We start from the raw sequence: 20,627 nt of genomic DNA on the forward strand, positions 1-20,627 counted from the left end.
AAGCATTGTACACAATTTAAACCAATCAATGTTGTGTAATTAACAAGGATAATTTGGTGTTTTTGAGTTGATGAGTAGTGCAGATATCACTGTAAAATAAATCGACAGTAAGGAGAATACTTACTACTGGCTGTAAAATTCTCCGTTATCCAATGGGAATGTACGCTCGTAATACAATAAAGGGGACATGATCATTATCTTTTAAATAACGTTAAATAAAGGGAACAATCTATTTGACACAGCTGAAGCTCTGGCCTTCCTTAAAAACTAACTAATTTAATAAAAATCACAGTTCTATTACACACAATGCACTGTGTTTTGAGAACAACAATTCGTAACTAATGTAATTTTTACATTCTGACGAAAAATACAAATTATTATGAATACAAATAAAATAAAAGAAGCCTCCCGTGAGTTACTACAAGCTATAAAGTAGATTTAAAAAACGTTTTATAGAATAAAAGCTCACTGTGGGACGTTGTAGAAATGCGTGTGTGCACCACGACAAAAGAGCCTCATTCAGTTTACATTGGGGTTTTTTGCGTGGTGCCGACACGTAAATGTAGCAGAATGCGTGACTCCACCACGCAATGCGGTGTTAAGGAGTCGTGGTGTCACGCATTCTGGTCAGATCAGGTTGGTAAAATCAGTAGGTTTCGGTGTGCAACACTCCGTGTCATTTCACTTCTAAATTCACCTCTATAGGAAAAGCAATATTAGCCACACGCTAAATGCTAACCGGAGATGAAGGATTTTCAGAATAAAAGCTTGACATCAGTCTCAGGCTCTCAGGTCGACTATTTTCATTTCCTCTGTCCTCGGTCCTCTGTCTCACCGGAAGTTGATTTGTCTGCGCCATCTTGAGTACCGTCCCATGGCTCTTTGCCCAATCCCAAACCACTCCCTCGACCCTACCCCTCCGTGACGGAGTGAACTCTGTCTGTAGCCACACTCGCAGCTCAACGAGGCTCCCTCCTGTCAGATGGAGGGAGTAAATACAGCAGCAAGCTTTGGGACGGACTCCCCTCTCTCCGGCAGAAACAGGAAATGCCGTAACTGTATGTAACAACGGTTTCAAATCAGCATCTCTTAGACAAAAAATGTAAATTAATAACTCAAATAAAACTCCAAACATATTTCATTGTGTTACTTTTTTGTAAAGCTCTTTTAGTTTTAAACCTGATGTTTATAAACTTCTTAGTTTTTGCAACAGTCTATAAATATACACAACTTATAAACACAATTTACCTTTTTCTAGACTAAACACAGGTATGATCCTAAGTTAAAACATATGAGGTTATGTTAAATATGTTCTTTATTCTCGCGTCCAGGAGAGAAGCTTTAAAATGAGACTAAATGGAGTCTCTGAAAAGATTCAAATGGGATACTTTAATTAAAAAAGGCGCGGTAGTGTTACAGACAGAATATTGTTCCGGCAGAAAACAGCTGGGATCTGGCTCTCCTGAGCAAGAAGAGAAGGCCCATCCCCCGTTCGGTGCCCTTATATATCCTCTGCTGGCTCCTCCCCGCCAGCCGGCTCGCCTCGCCTCTAATGTCCGTTGTTGCATTTAAACAGAGGATTGGTACTTTTCACCTTCAACATATGCTTAACACGCCTTTTCTCCTCATATTCTCTTTCATCACTTTTCATGTAACACATTCTAAACGCTGTAATCAATACTCTAAAAAAGGGGTTCTCAAAGTGCGGCCCGCGGGACAATGGCGGCCCTCGGAAATGTTTCTGGCGGCCCGCGATAGTTAACCTGTTAAACCCCAAGTACAGTAAAATTATTATTATTTTATTTTATTTTATTTTTTTATTTTTTATTTTTTTTAACAGACATTGCTCCAGATAACAAACCGTACATCAAAACATGTAACAACAAACAACTAAACAAAACGTAACGGGGGAGGGGGGTGGATGCAAGGATGACTTCCTAAGACAGCTGATTGTGACATACACAGGACATTACATACACAATACATTATACATTACACAGGAGATGCCATATTGACAGGGTTAGATAGGAGAGCTGCGGACAGTGAACCGCAATCCTCCTGTCTCCCCTCAAAATCCCCCAGCAGAGAAGCTGCACGCTCCATGTTCAGTAGGTCCAGATACTCCCTCAGCCATGAGTCCCTAGTAAAGCAGGCTGGTTTGCGTTCCTTCCAGTTTAATAGGATGAGTCTTTTTGTGGCTAAACAGGCCAATGTCCAGAGCCGATCGGTAGTCCTTGCAGGATTGCCATCTGGCTTGAGACCCAGTAAACATGCAATGGGACATGTAGGGAAATTAACTTTTAAAGATTCAGACAATAAGGATATTACTTCTGAGTTTTTTTACCGCTGGGCATTCCCAGAGTAGGTGCAACAATGTACCTCGGTTGCCACATTCATGCCAGCATCAATCTCTGTGTTTATTGTCCATCTTGGATTTTGTAACAGGGGTGATGTAAGCTCTATTGAGCATTTTGAACTGTATGATCCTGAATCTTACACATTTAGAAGAGAACATAGCTGACTGCCAAATGGAGTTCCATTGCAAAGCAGACAGAGAGATATTCAAGGTATGCTCCAAGGACAGTTGGACAGGAGAATAGGTATTCGGGGCAGCCCTAGATAATAATTTATAAATGTTAGAGACCACACCTGATGATATGATTGCTTTCTTGAGGCGCTGGTCCTCTTCCATACATGAAGCAGGCATGGCTTATTTATTGATGGTCCATCAATCCATTTTTGTGCAAAAATCGGAGAAACTAAATGATAGCATTATGGTAGCCACCGGAGGCTAGCGCAGCTTCCGGTTCCTCTACGCGTCACTCTCACTCCTTATTTGGTAACCTGAATCTCGCAAATCTCGCAAATCTCGCGAGTTGCAGTTAAGCGGAAAATCTGTTGTAAGTTATCAGAAACGGGAGTTAGCTAGCGATTTTAGCTAGTCACTGTCTGTAGATAACCCAACTTTGTGTCCTCTGAGACTGAAGGAGATGTTGCATTGTTTTTGTTGCCTTCGTTGTAGTTTTATGTGTATTTTGGATTTAATTTAGGTTAACTTCCAGTTCCGTTTGCATGCTTTTATTTTGAAGGCGAGATAACGTGTTTAACAGGAAGTTGTGGTGGCATCGGAGACAACTTGACATATAAAGTAGTGTCTGCTATGTAACGGCAGAGAAAGAGTGTGTGTGTTTGCGTGTGTGGTTAAGTATATGAACGCACACAAAAGTCCGGTTATACCATAATAAAACAACAAGCTGTCTCTCCCAACGTCCACACTCAGGCACACTGTTATTTCCACTGAATACCCCCAGCGCGAGCATCCCCAAACTCACTCCCTGATTGGATGCACGTCCCAAAGGCGGCAAAGTGTTCACGTGAACAGCGGAAACAAAATTTGTTGGAAGTTTTCGTTGTGTAAGCGAGATGGAGGAGCCAGGGCCGTCGCGTAAAAAACGTTTTGTCAGTGAGGAGAAAAGGAAGTTCCAGGAGAAATGGAGCAACGCTTACTTCGTTTTACCTCAGGGGTCGGATAAAGTGATATGCCTCATCTGCAAGCAGGTGAATGCAATGCTCAAGGAGTATAACATAAAACGCCATTATGATACCAATCATAAAATGTATGACAAGTTCATGGGCAAGGAGCACAGAACTAAACTTGAACAACTTCAAAGAGGTTTAACTGCCCAGCAGTCAGTTTTCACAAATCTTGCAAAATCCGGTGAAGCTGTAACACAGGCTAGCTATGTGGTAGCTCACGAAATTGCCAGGCGGAGCAAGCCGTTCAGTGATGGAGAATTCGTGCGAGACTGCATTTTGAAAGTGGCTGACATTGTATGCCCTGAACAAAAGTCAAAGTTCCGTGACATAAGTTTATCGAATGACACAGTGACACGACGAATCGAAGATCTGGCCAATAATCTCAAAGAGCAATTGGGACTACGTGTGGAAGGCCTAGGCAATGGGTCCTTTTCTATAGCACTGGATGAGAGTACAGACATTTCTGATACTGCACAACTGCTGATTTTCATTCGAACGGTCACGGAGGACTTTGAAATAGGCGAGGAACTGCTAAGCATGGAGAGTATCAAAGACAGAACAAGGGGAATCGACATTTGTGATGCTGTGTGTCGTAGTCTCGATGCATACAATGTGGAGCTGACATCCATGGTCGGTGTCACAACAGATGGAGCGCCAGCCATGGTCGGGAGAAAGGCGGGCGCTGTCTCTTTGCTCAGCGACAAAGTGGCCAATAACGGAGGTGAGAACCTAATCAAATATCACTGCATAATTCACCAAGAAGCCCTTGCTGCTCATACGCTTGAAATGAAACATGTCATGGACATTGTTGTCAAGACAGTGAATTTCATAAAGTCCAGAGGTCTGAATCACCGTCAATTCAAAACTTTTTTGGTGCAATCAGAGGCTGAATTTGGTGACGTCATATACTTCACTGCTGTCAGGTGGCTGAGCAGAGGTGCCACACTGAAGCGTTTTTTTAATTTGAGGAAAGAAATCGCTGAGTTCATGCAATCAAAAGGACAAGATCTGCCACAGTTAAGTGACACTGAATGGCTTTGTGACCTAGCGTTCCTTGTTGACCTGAACACCTTTCTCAGCGATCTCAATGTGAAGCTGCAGGGCCATGGGAAGCTCATTTCCACATTGTTTGAAAGCGTCAAAGCTTTCCAGCGAAAACTTCAACTAGTGCAGGGACAGCTCAGAGAGGGGGATCTAACCCATTTCCCCGCCTGCAAGGTGCTCGCAGGTGAATGTGACGTTTTACATCACCTGTGTTCAGACAAGAACCACAACCTCATGGAAAAACTCCAAGAGGAATTCCACCACCGCTTCTCGGACTTCAGTGATCACGAGAAGTCATTCAACCTATTCCAAGATCCCTTCACATGTGCACCCGAAGAAGAGCCTGCAGAAATGCAGTTCGAGCTCATCGACCTGCAGGAGAGCTCTGAGGCCAGAGCAGCATATCGAGACAAGAATGTCATCGAGTTCTACAAAGGACTTTCCCCATCTACGTACCCTGCACTTCGCCAACATGCCATCAGAATGGCCTCTCTGTTCGGAAGCACATATATTTGTGAGAAAACCTTCTCCACCATGGCCATCAACAAATCCCAGCTGAGATCCAGGCTGACGGATGCCCATCTACATGCTGTCCTTCGTATAGCAACAACGGAGATGGAACCGGACATCAAAGGAATAGTAGCCAACAGACGACAGCACCATAAATCCCATTCAAAGTAGGAAAAGGTATGTTGATGACAGGCAATAATAGCCGATTTGTGTTACAAATACAACAACAATAATAATAACAATGATGATGATGAATACTGTGTTATTGTGGTCTTTGGTAAGCTTCTATTTTAAAAGTCTCTTTCTCTCCCTCCCCCCTCTCTGTCTCTCTGTATTTGTCTTGCAGAGACTATCCTGTGGTGCTTGAGTAGCTGGAATTGGTTCTGAAACAGGGCCCTGCTGATAAGACAGGAAATCCACAGCATATCACTAACTCCAGCGCAATACTCTCTGTGTGTGTGTGTGTGTGTGTGTGTGTGTGTGTGTGTGTGTGTGTGTGTGTGTGTGTGTGTGTGTGTGTGTGTGTGTGTGTGTGTGTGTGTGTGTGTGTGTGTGTGTGTGTGTGTGTGTGTGTGTGTGTGTGTGTGTGTGTGTGTGTGTGTGTGTGTGTGTGTGTGTGTGTGTGCAATAAAGAAAAGATTTGTTTTGGAATTTTGTGTTCCGTTTTTTCTTGGGCGGCCCTCAATCCAATATTGGGTACCTAAATTGGCCCTCACTCATCAAAACTTTGAGAACCCTTGCTCTAAAACATACAGAAAATACTTCACGGCTGGTTTGGTTTCCGGATGTTGTCACATGCTACTCTCGTCTGTAAACAATGTATTCAAATAAATTTTACTTTCATTTAATATTCAGCATGGTAGTATCTCGACATCTATAGTTGTAGTGTTAAATCAGTAGGTTTCGGTTTGCACCACTCCATGTCATTTCGCTACTCAATTCACCTCTTTAGGAAATCGTATATTAGCCACATGCTAAATGCTAACCGTAGATGAAGGATTTTCAGAATAAAAGCTTAACTGCTTGTGCACAAGAATTTCTGGTTTTTCAGTATAAAAGAGCGTTTAAACTGACGGTATGTTTAAGCTACATTATACCATCAAAACATTGATTTTAAATTTCTAACAGTTATCATGAGGTTGTTAACATCGCAGTTTATCAGTGAATGTTTGCTGGAACTACTTGTAAACAGCGTGTTTCCTGACGGACACACACAGCGTGACTCCGGTCAGGTAGAGACCGGTCTCAAGTCAGCACCGCTGCAGACTCGCTGTTTGAGGGCTTGAGAGCCCACTCCCCCTCAACACCGCTCCACACTCGTTGGTCTGGAACAGCCCTCAATATGGCGGACCCTCCGCGTGAACGCGCAAACGGAGGGGTAGGGTGTAGGGGTAGGGTGTAGGGGGCGGTTTGGGAATGGGCCTTATTTCTGCCGGAGGACCGAGGATCGAGGATCGAGGAGCGAGGAGCCATAATGGAGTTAATGGAGATAACCGAGGAACCACCAGACCATCCTCCGATGAAATCCTCAGATACTCGCCCCGCCCCCTTACTGTGTATCGCTCACTGATTGGACGAAGCAGCGCATGCACTGATCTGATGCTTCTTGACATGAGAGCCGTTTCCCAGCGGAGTGAAGAAAATACATGAAACTCACGAGAGTCACTCCTCAGTTTATACTTTGTTTTGTTTCAATTCATGTATCATTTAGTTACAAATGTGATATATCTGAACAACAAAGTGGTCAAAAATCATTTTATTCATTTATTGGAAACATTTTCATGATCGCTTTTTCCGTTTTACATTTTCATTTATTGTCATTTCCATTCAGTCAGTCATTAAGTGCTATTAAAATGTTAATGTGCTACATATCCACACAAACAAACAAAGTGTGCAATCCAATGAATGTTAATCTAACTGGGTTTTGATAGATAATATATCTCTTTTTTTTTCTCAATTACTTTATTTCTATTGTGCACTCTAATCAATATTAATCAAACTATTGTTAGTTTATATTATTTTAAGAATGGCGTTTATCTTTTTTGAGAATGAGTTCTTATTTTTATTTATTGGGGTCTACAACAGATGATACAAATGTTTGTGTCAGTAAATGTGTGGCAGGGGTGTTTGTGAAAACAACGGGGACAGAGCTGGCTGCTGTCAGCTGTGCGGCGTCATCACAAACAGACGTCGCTTCACGTGACGCTCCGGAGTAAAGGACATCCCATAGCTCTTAAAACTCATTTCCCTGCTTCTCGTGGTTTCCTTAGCCGCGTTCACACCGCAGTACTTTTCCCACTTTAGTTATATAGTTCCGAAATGTCGCGTTCACACCAAAAAGAGCCGGAACTAAAATGAGTTAATGAGAACCTTTTTACCCCCTTTTCCGTCCCTGCTAGAGAGCAGGGACTTTCGTGGGAGAAAAAGGTTTCTATTTTTGATTGGCTGGGCGGATAGCAAACCACGCCCCGTAAAACTCAAAAAAGTTTTGTGAAGCCGTCATTTTATTATCCTAGCATTAGCATTATTAGCATTAGCCCAGCGCAGAAACGCAGAGAGACTAACTTATGGCAACACAAAATAAAACATGGGAGCGGTGGAGATGAGGAGGTATCGGCATTCTGGCGATTTACTCGGAAGGCTTCAGTAGAAGCTGCTGGGAGTCCCAGCAGCTTCTACTGAAGCCAGTCCCCAACTCCGGGGACTTCCGGCAGGGGACTTCGGGTGGCAGTATACGGCGTGAAGTTGTTTGCGGCCTGCCAGTAAACCCAAAGCAGAAGAAGAAGAAGTGATGTCAGCGGCTTCATTTGCCTAATCCATCCCCAGGGACTTATTCCGGTGTGAACGCGATCTTTACTAAGTTCTCATGAACCTTTGTGGGAAAAGAACTGCAGTGTGAAAGTGCCTCTTGCGTCCCTCATGCTTCCCTGGTTGGAGGGACTAGACGCAGGGAAGCGACGCAAGTGAGGGAAGCAAGGATGTAATTTAACCGACCTGGATTATATGACGTTATTTCAACGTATTATTATTATATGACGTTTTATTTTGGTTCCCAGAATGTTCTTCTGAAAGCTAGGATAACGTTCTTTAAAAACATTCTTGAAACGTTTGGTGATAACCTTCTTAAGTTGTTTTTGATAACCTTCTTAAGATGTTTTTGATAACATTGTTAGAACATTATGCCCTACTGTTCTTAAAACGTTTTCAGCGAGACGGTTTATTTTGGTTCCCAGAATGTTGTTCTGAAAGGTAGGATAACTTTCTCTAAAAACATTCTTAACATTTTTGGTGATAACTTTCTTAAGATGTATGAGCGCATTGAGACAATGAATAGGACGTATAAAAACGAATGTGCATGTCAATATTCACTCACATGCACTTATAATCACACAAGGTATGTAGGCCCACAGTATTCATAATATCAGAAAATAATCACACTTTTTTCTGACTATAAAGGTTGTGTCTCGTATGTAGGTTCTAACTGTTAGATAAGCCCTCACAAACCCGTGTGTGGTTTGTGAGGACTGCGTATAAACAGTGTCCGCTGTTTATGCATATTGGATAAAAATTGTTATTGCACCCTTTAGATTTGTGACCGACAGACATATAGAAGAACGGACCGACTGTCACTGCCCGTCCCTGAAACCCCTGTTAGTGTTTGTATGTGTTTGTTTCTACTGTGTGTCTCTCTCTCTCCCAGCCCAGGCCAGCAGCCCCAGCCAGCCCCCCCGGAAGAGGGCGAGGGCGCTCTCGCGGCCGCGGGGGCAAAAGGTCTAAAAAAGCAAGTCCTTCAGGAGCTAGCTCGGCCAAGAAATCCTCCACTCCTCAGGCTCGCTCCAGCGGCGCTCAGCAGCCCAGCGCCGCCCAGCCCAGCGCCGCTCAGCCCGGGAGCTCCGGCACTCAGCCTCTCTTCGATGGCAGCCCAGTCAACACACTGCAATCTCTGGCAAGTTCTATGCTCCTAATCGACGCTCGCCTCCAGTCCATGGAGAGAGGCCAGGCCGGAGCTTCAACCTCTGCGGCGGCCCCGCCGGGTCAGGATTTTGCATTAGGCACGGTAGTTCCTTCTCACTCTCTGGCTTCCGCCCTCCCGGCTCCTCCCTCAGGTAGGCCCTACATTCCCCGGGCCGCTAACTCCTCACGGCTCAGAGCTAAGATCCTCGACGGGAAAGACATTAATTTAGTCAGCCTTATTCTGCCGTCCCCGGAGTGCGACAAAGCCATCGCCTCGGGAGGAAGCATTACTGCGGTATTTAAATCTGCAGACCCCCGGCTCCTCAAAGACCTTTCTATAGGGCAATTTCTGGTAGCTTTTAGCATCTTTAGCGATGCCCTCTGCGCAGTTTACCCTGAAAGGAGAGTGGAGTTAGATGCTTATCTGGCCATGATCGGCAATCTTCACATCAAATACGCAAAATCCGTGTTTTACCAATACCATAAAAGCTTCTCTAGCAAAGCAGCGCTGCACTTAGCTCATTGTAACATCCGCCTGGTCCATGCTGGATACCGAGCTGCTCGTTATGGCTACCGGCGGGCAACAAGTCGTCTCGTGCATCAGTTGCGGAGCGCAGGGCCACACCTCTCCGCTCTGCCCTTCAGTGCCTCTCTCCGGGTCTAGCGTTTTCCCCACGCAGTATTCTGGGAACAATAAACCAAACCGTCAGGTGATCAAACAAGGGGATAATAAGATTTGCGTTTCTTTTAATGAGAACGTGTGTTCCTACCCTCATTGTACTTTTCTTCATATTTGCATTGAAAGCCGAAGGTCGTCAGCTGAAGAGGCTTTTCAGCAAAACCGGACTCACCATACACAAACAAATGTACCATACCCACATCCTCATATACAAAGATACCCTCTCCTCAGCCAAATCCCAATATTTTACAGCAAAAATTACTGCTGGTGCTGGAAACACCAGGGCCCTGCACTCAGTGGTCAACAAATCACTCCGCCCCCCTGATTCCCTCCCCCCACACTTTTACTCCACTGACCACTGCAACTCCCTGATGTCATTTTTTAACACAAAAATAGACACCATTCACCAGCAACTGACCCCTCACACGTCCAGTTGTCCACCTCCTTTTGTCCCCCACCCCCCCCTCTCTCTACCTCTCTCCTGCTTCGAACTCCCCTCTGCTGCGGATTTATCCAAAATCATCCGGAATTCCAAGCCATCCACCTGCCAACTTGACCCCCTCCCATCCTCCCTGGTTATAGCCTCCCTCCCCTCACTGCTGCCCCTGATAACTGCCATTATTCACTCCTCCCTCACCTCTGGTTCTGTCCCCTCAGCCCTCAAAACTGCAGCTGTCACACCGTTATTAAAGAAACCTGGTCTAGATCCCAACATCTTCAACAACCTCCGCCCCATCTCCAACCTACCTTTTCTCGCTAAAATACTAGAAAAAGCAGTGGCATCACAGATTCAGACACACCTCACCAACAATAACCTTTATGAACAGTTCCAGTCCGGTTTTCGCCCCCGTCACAGTACAGAAACAGCCCTCATTAAAATCACAAACGACCTCCTGATAGCAGCTGACTCTGGACAATTATCCATCCTCATCCTCCTTGATTTAAGTGCAGCCTTTGACACCATTTCCCACTCCACCCTCCTTGACCGACTTACATCCATTGGCTTATCTGACACACCCCTAGACTGGTTTCACTCATATCTCTCCGGCCGTACTCAGTTCATTCAGTTAAAATCATTCACATCCCATCCCTCCCTCATCTCCTCCGGTGTCCCCCAGGGCTCTGTCCTTGGCCCCATCCTCTTCATCATCTACCTCCTCCCCCTTGGACAGATTTTCCGTAAACATAACATCAATTTCCACTGCTATGCGGACGACACCCAGCTATACGTCTCCTCCAAACCCTCTTCCACCTTCCCACCCCCCTCCCTCTGTACCTGTTTACAGGAAATCAAATCCTGGTTCACCTCAAATTTCCTAAAACTCAACAGTGATAAAACTGAGGTAGTCCTCATTGGTTCAAAACTCACACTCACCAAGCAACCCAGTTTTACTCTCACCATCGACAACTCCCCGGTTTCCCCCTCCCCTCAGGTCAAGAGTCTGGGTGTCGTCCTCGACAGCACCCTCTCCTTCCACACCCATATCAACAACACCATCCGGTCTGCCTATTTTCATCTCAGAAACATCAACCGCCTCCGCCCCTCACTCACTCCCCACAGTGCCGCTATCCTGGTCCACTCTCTCGTCACCTCCCGCTTGGACTATTGCAATTCCCTTCTCTATGGTCTCCCCCACAAACACCTACACAAACTCCAACTGGTCCAAAACGCTGCTGCCCGTATCATCACCAGAACCCCTGTCATCAGTCACATCACCCCTGTACTACACCAACTCCACTGGCTTCCCATTAAACACCGCATTGACTACAAGATCCTCTTTCATACTTTCAAAGCCATTCATAACCTCGCCCCCCCATACCTGTCTGACCTTGTCCATGTCAACATTCCCACCCGGTCTCTTAGGTCTGCCTCCTCCATCACTCTCAAAGTTTTCCCAGCCCGTCTCTCCACCATGGGGTCAAGAGCCTTCAGCCGCTCTGCCCCTCACCTCTGGAACTCCCTCCCCCCTGATATTAGAAACATGGACACTATCACCACTTTCCAAACTCACCTCAAAACCCACCTGTTCAGGCAAGCGTATGGCTGACCTGTGCTGCAAGCTGTATGTTTTTAGTAGTTATGTTTTTAAACTGTGTTTTGCTTTTAACTATGTTTGTAAAAATTGTTTTTAACCTTGTTGTACGGCGACCTTGAGTGCCTTGAAAGGCGCCTTATAAAATAAATGCATTATTATTCATTATTATTATTATTACCTGCAGGGATGCTCACCCGAGTTCAGTTTGCCCAAGGTGCCGGCCCCCCTTCCCGCGCCAGAATCAACGTGGTGCAAAAACCTCTTAAAACATCACCCCTCAACTTCCATTAACACCACACATTTAGCAGCTGCGCTTTCGACTCACCCAAATCCCGTGTTTGTTGATTATCTTTTGTCAGGGCTCTCTCAAGGGTTCAGGGTAGGGGTCCTTTCCCCCCCCTCAGTGACTTTAGTGGCAAAAAACCTGCAGTCAGCCACCAAAGAACCCACCATAGTCTCTCAGCTCATTCAAAAAGAGCTCAACAAAGGATATTTAATCGGTCCTTTCCATTCCTCTCCGTTCCCAGTGTTCCGGACAAGCCCAATAGGGGTCGCTACACGCAAATACTCTGAGAAGAAAAGGCTCATCTTCGATCTGTCCGCTCCTCGCGCTGGCCCGTTTTGCAGCATCAATAGCCTTATTCCCCCAGAGTATTTTTCTCTTCATTACGCTTCAGTTGATAATGCCATCAAGCTCATCAAATTCGCAGGGCAAGGAGCGTGGCTCTCCAAAGCAGACATTACTAACGCGTTCAAAATAATTCCCATTCACCCATCTCAGTGGCATATGTTCGGTATCAGATGGGAGTCCAAATTCTACTTCGCTGTCCGTTTAACCTTCGGGTGCAGAAGTAGCCCTTGCATCTTTAATTCTTTTTCCGAAGCCCTCTGCTGGATCCTCCTGAACATCGTCAGAATCCCCTCCGTCCTGCATCTATTGGATGATTTCCTTCTCATAGATCCCCCTCGGGACAACTCAGGCGCCTCTCTAGCAAAACTCAAACTATGCTTTCAGGAGTTAGGTGTTCCCCTCTCAGGAGAGAAAACGCTAGGTCCCACCACACGCCTGGAGTTTTTGGGCATTACGCTCGACTCCGTAGACATGGAAGCGTCTCTCCCCACGGACAAACTGCAGCGCATTCACGACATTACAAAGTCCTTCTGTGAGCAACAAGTTATCACCAAGCAGCAGCTGCTCTCCCTGCTCGGGCACCTCAACTTCGCCATGCGTATTATCCCTCAGGGGTGCTCTTTTATTTCCCGGCTCCTGGATACAGCGTCGTCTGTAGAAAACCTCCATGACCACGTCTTCTTAGATGAAGGCTGCCGCTCTGACCTGCGGTTCTGGTCCCTCCTGCTCGCACACTGGAATGGCGTCACCTTCTTCTACGACGACCTTGTGTACTCCTCCGACTCCATGAGATTCTTCATGGACGCTGCCCCATCCGTGGGCTTTGGGGGTTTCTTTCAGGGAGAGTGGTTCGCAGGCTCATGGCCTCCGGCATTCCCCAGCCATGCCTCTTCCTCCGCTCTGCATGAGATCTTTCCGATCGCTGTTGCCTGCCACGTGTGGGGTCACCTCTGGCCCCGGCAGCGGATCTCAGTACTCTGTGACAACCACCATCAGTGGTCGGAATTATTAATAAAGCGCGCTCCCCGTGCCGTGACATCATGCCGTTCATGAGAAGTATCACGTGGTCTTCCATCACCCACAACTTTCTCATCTCCGCTCGTCACGTTCCCGGCCACCTCAACTCAGTGGCTGATTCCCTCTCTCGTTTCCACTTCCAGAAATTCCGGAACCTGTGCCCAGAAGCCAGCACTCAACCCGTCAGGATTCCTCCCCTGCATGTTCTCTCTCTCTTCTAAATAGAAGCCCCCTAGCAAGGCACATAGAATCCGCCAGGTTTTTCATGAGGAAGGGCTTAGCCGTTTCCACCCTTAAAACATATGATTTCGCTTAGAGAACGTTCGCTTTATTTTGCTTTTCCGTAGGCATTACACTTAAACCTGTTCTCATCTCCACCGTGTGCGCCTTCATGTGCTACTGCGCCACTGATCGCCACCTCAAACCCCAATACATCCGGGGCCTCTTAGCAGGAGTTCAGTTTAACATTCGCTGTTTCGATCCCGGCTTTCCCAGCCTGTTCGCAAACCAGTCAGTCAAACTCATTCTCAAAGGTCTTATTAAAACATTTCCCCCTGCCTTAGACCGGAGACGTCCTATTACACTCTCCACTTTACGCCTTATGCTCTCCAAACTTAGAAGTGGGTTATTCTCCCCTTATATTGATGCACTACTTGATGCTTTATTTCTCCTAGCTTTTTATGCTTTCCTCAGACCAGGTGAATTTACCACAGCTTCTCTAACGTTCGATTCCAATAGAGACGTCTGCTTGTCTGACATATCCTTTCACGCCAGCCATTTTAGCTTACATCTTAAGCACTCCAAATGCGGCAGCGCCTGCTCCGTCATCGCCGCCCGTAACGACTCCCAGTTCTGCACTTATAAATCCATAATCAAATTCCTACAGCTTAGACCTACCTCTAATCCCCTCTCTCCATTATTTCTTATCTCAGGGAATTTTCCCTTGACTCAACGACAGTTCAACCACTATTTAAAGCAAGTTCTCATGAAATCCGGGTTATCACCCCTCCTATACACGGGGCATTCATTTAGAATAGGTGCAGCTACTTCCGCTGCTAATCAAGGCGTCTCATCCTCATCCCTGCAACAACTCGGACGGTGGCCCTCCTCCGCTTTCTCATCCTACATTCGTCCGGACCTCAGTGCCGTGCTGGCTATCCAAAGGTCTCTCCAACCTTAAATTGGTCCGTATGCACATAACTGGTGGTGGTTCTTTAGCATGTCAGCATGTATATTCGCCCCGCGGCTCATGCTTATCTTGACATGTCTAACCCTGTACGTCCAGGTTGTAACCTTCGGGTCCGTATTAAATGTGTCCCTGCTAAGTCAGGTTGCCCCGTATGTCCAGGACGCTCTGTACGTCCGGGATGCCCCGTATGTCCGGGATGCCCCGTATGTCCGGGATGCCCTGTACGTCCGGGAAGCCCTGTATGTCCAGGATGCCCCGTACGCCCGGGAAGCCCTGAATGTCCAGGACGCCCTGTACGTCCAGGGCCCCGTATGTCCGGGATGCCCTGTATGTCCAGGACGCCCTGTATGTCCGGGAAGCCCTGTACGTCCAGGAAAGATGCCTAGGAGGCATTAGTATGTCTAAAATCCCCACATGCACTAACCTCTCATTTCATCCATATATCTCCACTGCATACCACAAGGTAAGATTTCATCACGTTCAGTACTCCATACTTTCACTTCTTTTGGGGGTTCATCGGAAACGGCTCTTTCCCTTCCCGAATGATATCCTACAAAACCTGGGCCTAATCGCCAAACACCATTTTATTCACTGTTATAATCTGTCATCATTATGTTTCATTTATATAATGTGACCCGATAATAAACATGTATTCCATACATCACGTCTCTCCTGATTGAAATGAAGCTCAGCGCAAGTTCAGGCAGGAAGACCTATCACTTCGTATTGCACGTCATGGCAATACTCGCTCCCTTCACTAATTGATAGGGAGCGCCACTCCTCAAGCTAACCTATCACTTCCCTCCATCCACAAGCCTAATTATCGCACCTGTTAATCCCTTTATATATGCTCTCCCCTTTTCCATCAGCTGTCTTCCAGGTGTCAACGCGCAACCCTCCTCCACCCCTTGGCCTCCTGCTTCCAACTCAGGGCCAAGCTTAACCTTCTCCCTTCCAACCGGACCTAACCACTTATCACCACCACCAGTGTCTAGACCCAGGGGGTTCATCGGAAACGGTTCTTTCCCTTCCCGAATGATATCCTACAAAACCTGGGCCTAATCGCCAAACACCATTTTATTCACTGTTATAATCTGTCATCATTATGCAGGGCTCGACATTAAGGGCTGCCCGATGGCCCGGGGCCATCTAGTATTTAGCTCGGGCCATGAAGCCTCACCTGCTGGTTGCCCGATCGGGCAATCTATTATACCAGTATCATGCAGCTCGCGGATCCAGTAATGAGTGACCCGACAGTAAAACTAAACATATCTATAACTAGTTTAGGTAGTTTGAGAGGTGATTAAAATAGCTACGTGTGATATTCTAACCTGAAGTGTGTGTTTTGTCCGCTCACCGCTGCATGTGATCATGCAGAGCTGCGTGTCGACTCGTCAGCAGCAGCTGATCTCTCTCTCCCGTCAGATTAGACTTCACTCGCGTTTATGTCCATATCGATCAGATCCAGCTAGTTCTAGCTAATGATATGACTACCTGCTTATTAAAAGACACCGTGACCTAAACAATAAGTGTCGCTATGCAACCGGGTGAGGCCACAAAGTATAGCGCAGCATTATGCATTTGTTTACATGCCTACCGGAACCCCGAGGCATTACCAACAGATCAACGCACAATCAACCCACACAGCACATCTCTTTCTCCCCATTAAGTGTTACACATTAGAATGGACTACTCTTGTCTGTCACATACTCTTCTTGTCTGTCACATAAGTGGCGCAACTGAAGCGGTATTGCGCTAAAGGGAAATTATTTTGACCGGACATTTTGACCGAAGAGATTTAGATTTGCTTGCTAACGGGAACTCTGACGTCGCCATTGTGTGTGCTTCGCGGATGCACTCGGCTGCTCGGGTCTGCTCGGTCAGCTTCTGGATGAGGAGGCATTCCTTCGACCAACTTACAGAAGATAACATTACAAACATTTTTAACAGGGGCCATAATAGCGTAAATAATGTTTGTTTTGGCAGTTATAGCTGCATGTAATGTTTTCTACTTTTTTACATCTGGGAAGGCATTTGCCTTCATCAGATGGAAAGTGTCTTGACAAACAACTTAAGTATTTATTATAGCTATGCAGGGCATGCAAGCGAGCAAACACAAACAAGTGAAATGAAGAATACCATTGAAATTGTAATATTGTGGTGGTTCATCTTATAATTCAGTCTAGAGAATGCACCGGACAGCATCTAAGACCTGCAAAAATCCAAATGTTCGAGGGGGAGGCCCCCCAAACCCTTCGTGCGTCATTTCGTCCGCGCGCATTTTTCAGGGCAATCTCTATTGGGCTCAGGGCCATCTGTAAATTAGCTTAGATGGCCCACAGGGCCATCTAAGCTAATTTACAGTAGGGCATAATGTTCGAACAATGTTATCAAAAACATTTGAAGAACGTCATCACAAAACATTTTAAGAAAGTTTTTAAGAGAACGTTATCCTACCTTTCAGAAGAACATTCTGGGAACCAAAATAAAACGTGCAGCTAAAAACGTTAACATTCTCAGAATGTTTTTAGAACCAAAAAGGTCTAGCTGGGTAGCTGCCTCGATGAGCACGTTCTCTCTGAGAGCTGCTATCTTCATGCCATCTCGATCAAATCTTCTTTTCAGCTCAGCGGTGATCAAATCCACAGCCTCGAAAAGCTCCACATTTTCTCGGTCGCTCGTGCTTCTCCCAGTTCCTGACTCCGGTGCTCACAAGTGGAAGGAGTTGTAGAGGTGGTGGGCTGAGGAGTAGCTGGTGGTCCACTGTTTTTATTGGGTTGTTTGTTGGGAAAAAAATCAAAAATCCTTTTTTGCGCCATTCTATAGAAAGTCTGATAGTTCACATTCATTCAGCAGTGTTCATTCTGATAGTTCACATTCATTACAGTCATTGCTTTCTGACGGACTTGACCCTTTACTCTTCAGGTTGCAAAGGGAAAATTAGCAGTCTACTCATGGATGTCTACTGTCATGCTATTCAGTTAACTTTCTCCTACTTCCTGTACCCGGTTTCCTGTCTAACCTTCAGTACACATTTTCCAAATATATAAATGTGCAAATATGAAACATACAGGTCAATATCACCTTGCTATTGGTAGCTGAACTGTCAATACCCCAAAACATATTCTTAGATATAAATACCTAATTTTGAATTATTTAGACACAATTAACACCTATAGTTTGATGTCTTGTTACCTAAGAATAGATCATATTTGTTAAGTGTTATTATGATAGAATTACTATTCTTGTGGTACTACTGCCTTATTAGGCCCATATTGAGCAGCGCAAGACCAAAACTCATGTACAACAACTTCCTTACATGCAATAAATAAGCACTAATTAGAGGGTTATTGAGGAAAAACTCTCAACTAATGGCTTATTACTTATAGAATATGGTCATGCAGAATACGGCATTAATAAGTGTTTTATAATGACTAATAGCCAATATACTGCTAATATGCATGTTAATTAAAAACTAGTTGATGGTTAATATGTACCTTAATATAAAGTGTTACCTAATTTTGTTGTAAAATCTGCTTAGTTTTTGCAACAGTCACTGTAATATACAGCACTTTTACAGTTTTCTAGACTAAACATGGGTAAAATATTTATAAATAGCGTGTTTCATGACGGACACAACAAAGCTTTGGGTCCGGTCAGGTAGTGTAGCAGGTGAAGTCAGGTGTGATGCAGACTCGCTGTTGGAGGGCTTGATAACCCACTCCCCCTCCACACTCGTTGGTTTGAAACAGCACTTAATGTGGCGGACCCTCCGCACGAACGTGCAAACGGAGGAGTAGTGTGTAGGGGTAGGGTGTAGGCAGTGGCGGCTGGTGGAAATTATTTTAGGTGGGGATATTGTAATGGTGAATAAACCACACGGGGAACATTTTGAGAAATTATCCCTTAAATTAAATTGGCTACACTATTTCATCGTTGCTGTTGTATGATTGGTGTTTAGCTACGGTATTTAGCGTCTACAGCACCTCCGCTTTTAGGGTTGACGTAGACCCAAACGTCGCCTGGAGGTTCCCCGGTGTTGTTGCGGGAGCTGCTGCACTAGCTAACGCTCCACTAGCTAACGCTGCAATAGCAAAACAAACGCTTATTTCTTTTGCAAATGGTGCGGCGGGCTTCAAACACGTTCCCCTCCACTGGTTTCAACCAAGCATTAAATTAGATGTTTTCCAACCAAATACGGTTGAACTGACACTTCCCCATATTAATTTGTAAGTAGATTCGAAGATAAATCAGTTTCTGACTGCCGCAAGTTCAAGCTTGGTTGCTAGGTTACTAGCTGGTAGGGGTGGGCGGATCGATCCCAAAATATCGATACTTCCGATATCATGTTACGTTTCAAAATATCGATACTACAGCCAATAGGATCGATACTTTTATACTTTTTTTCCCGTCTCCTCCACTCGTCAATTTCTTCAAAAAGCTATGTGCAGACGAACACAAGTATATGCTCTTTTCTTCTCTCTCCACTGCTGCCCTCCTCTCCTCGAGGCTCGCGCACGCGCAGCGCGCTCCCTGCCTGAACGCCGATTATCAAGCTGACTGACAGCAGCCAGCAGGGCAGGACAGCAGCAGCCAGCGACTCGCGAGTGCAACACACACACGCGCATGATGGCTGAGAGAAAGAGCAGCGTTGTGTGGAGCAATTTCAAAACTGGCAATTAAAACTTAGCGAACTGTGATGTGTGCAAGAAGACAGTCCGCTACTCTGGCCACTTTATATTGGTATTTTTCAGGTTTGCACTTTAAATTTGCAAAAGTAAAACGTTTATTTGTCTATAAAAACTGTCCTGTCTGTATTCATGAAAATTAATTCAGATTTAGTCTATTTATGATGATTTCAGCAAAAAAATCATGTCATGCAGCTCCCCCCTATATGAAAGTACATAAGACGCTTTTCATTTTAAAAAGTATCGGTATCGATATCGGTAGTGGCAATACTGGCCCTGAAATACTTGGTATCGGATCGAATCCAGATTTTGTGGTATCGCTCACCCCTACTAGCTGGGTGTTCTCCAATAAGGGGCCGGGGAAAACAAAGTTGTGATTACTGGTTCCATATTGATTTAATTCAATACAAATTGTTGGGGGGAACTGAAAGGCTATTACCGTACTGGTTACTTTGCAGCCCGGACATTTCCCCAAAAACACATTTAGACGCTATCGCAACACAGAAGTACCTTTCAAATCCGATCATTTTTAAGACCTTCTAATTAGGTAGGGGGTGGTTTGGAATTGGGTCTGTGTTGGTAGCTTCCTCACTAGGTCACATGGTACATATGTTTACACATTTCAACTACTGCCAGCAGGGGGAAACAAAACCAACGAAGGAACAACAATGTCCTGACGAGGACAAAACAAAAGGTATTGTGTGTGAACGGTAATATTGTGTATGGTGAATGAGAAAATTAAGAAACTTAAATGGAAACCAGTGAAAAGGAAATAAATGGACTGTATTTAACTGGAAACCTTGTATCAGACTTGTATTCACCTGGCAAACTTTGTGTGCGTCAATTACGCCAACACCACTGCAATACACTCGCTGCTATATATATATAACTATGTGCAATATTATATCATATTATTATTATTATTAGTATTATTAATAATACTATGATAACGTGCAATTACGTAACTGCCACTACGTTTTAATTTTTGCACTATAACTACTAAATACTGCTAATAATAATTGCATTGATTGTGTGACTTTCTATGTTTCTACGTTTCATGTTGTCTGTGGATGTTTAATTGCTCTTTTTGCTGCTGTGTTTATTGTGTTTATTGTATTTTGTTACTCTGGCACAACAATTTCCTTCGGGATAAATAAAGTCTTATCTTATCTTATCTTATCTTATAGCGGATCCTCAGAGGCTTAAAGCGTTGGCTTAACCTCTACACGAGGTATCGAGGTCCCCTTTTGTTGGAAATGTTACACTTGAAGAGGTGATATCTCTCAGCACCCATCCCTCTGTGTTTATCCAATTCCATCTTCTTTTCTGCAAGTGTCAGACG

General features: G+C 45.1%; 1 protein-coding gene and 1 long non-coding RNA gene across 3 annotated transcripts; one reads left to right on the forward strand and one right to left on the reverse strand.

The window, feature by feature from the left end:
• Positions 1-1,921: 1,921 nt before the first annotated feature.
• Positions 1,922-17,356, reverse strand: LOC307039254. Of its 2 annotated transcripts, none has more exons than XR_013808187.1 (3): positions 17,055-17,356; positions 3,662-9,729; positions 1,922-3,517 (listed from the first exon to the last, which is right to left on the reverse strand). It is a non-coding gene; the product is annotated as an uncharacterized lncRNA (long non-coding RNA). The 2 variants fall into 2 exon arrangements; XR_013808188.1 differs by lacking the exon at positions 17,055-17,356 and adding an exon at positions 15,955-16,701.
• On the forward strand, positions 4,075-5,742 carry LOC307039253 (general transcription factor II-I repeat domain-containing protein 2A-like; the record flags this gene model as incomplete). Its single annotated transcript, XM_079681132.1, has 2 exons — positions 4,075-5,268; positions 5,438-5,742. One exon carries the CDS (start codon positions 4,075-4,077, stop codon positions 5,260-5,262), a length of 1,188 nt encoding a protein of 395 aa, XP_079537258.1. The 3' UTR covers positions 5,263-5,268; positions 5,438-5,742.
• Positions 17,357-20,627: the final 3,271 nt, after the last annotated feature.

Source organism: Notothenia rossii (genome assembly GCF_949606895.1).
Source record: "Notothenia rossii genome assembly, chromosome: 5".
NCBI classification, from domain to species: Eukaryota; Metazoa; Chordata; class Actinopteri; order Perciformes; family Nototheniidae; genus Notothenia; species Notothenia rossii.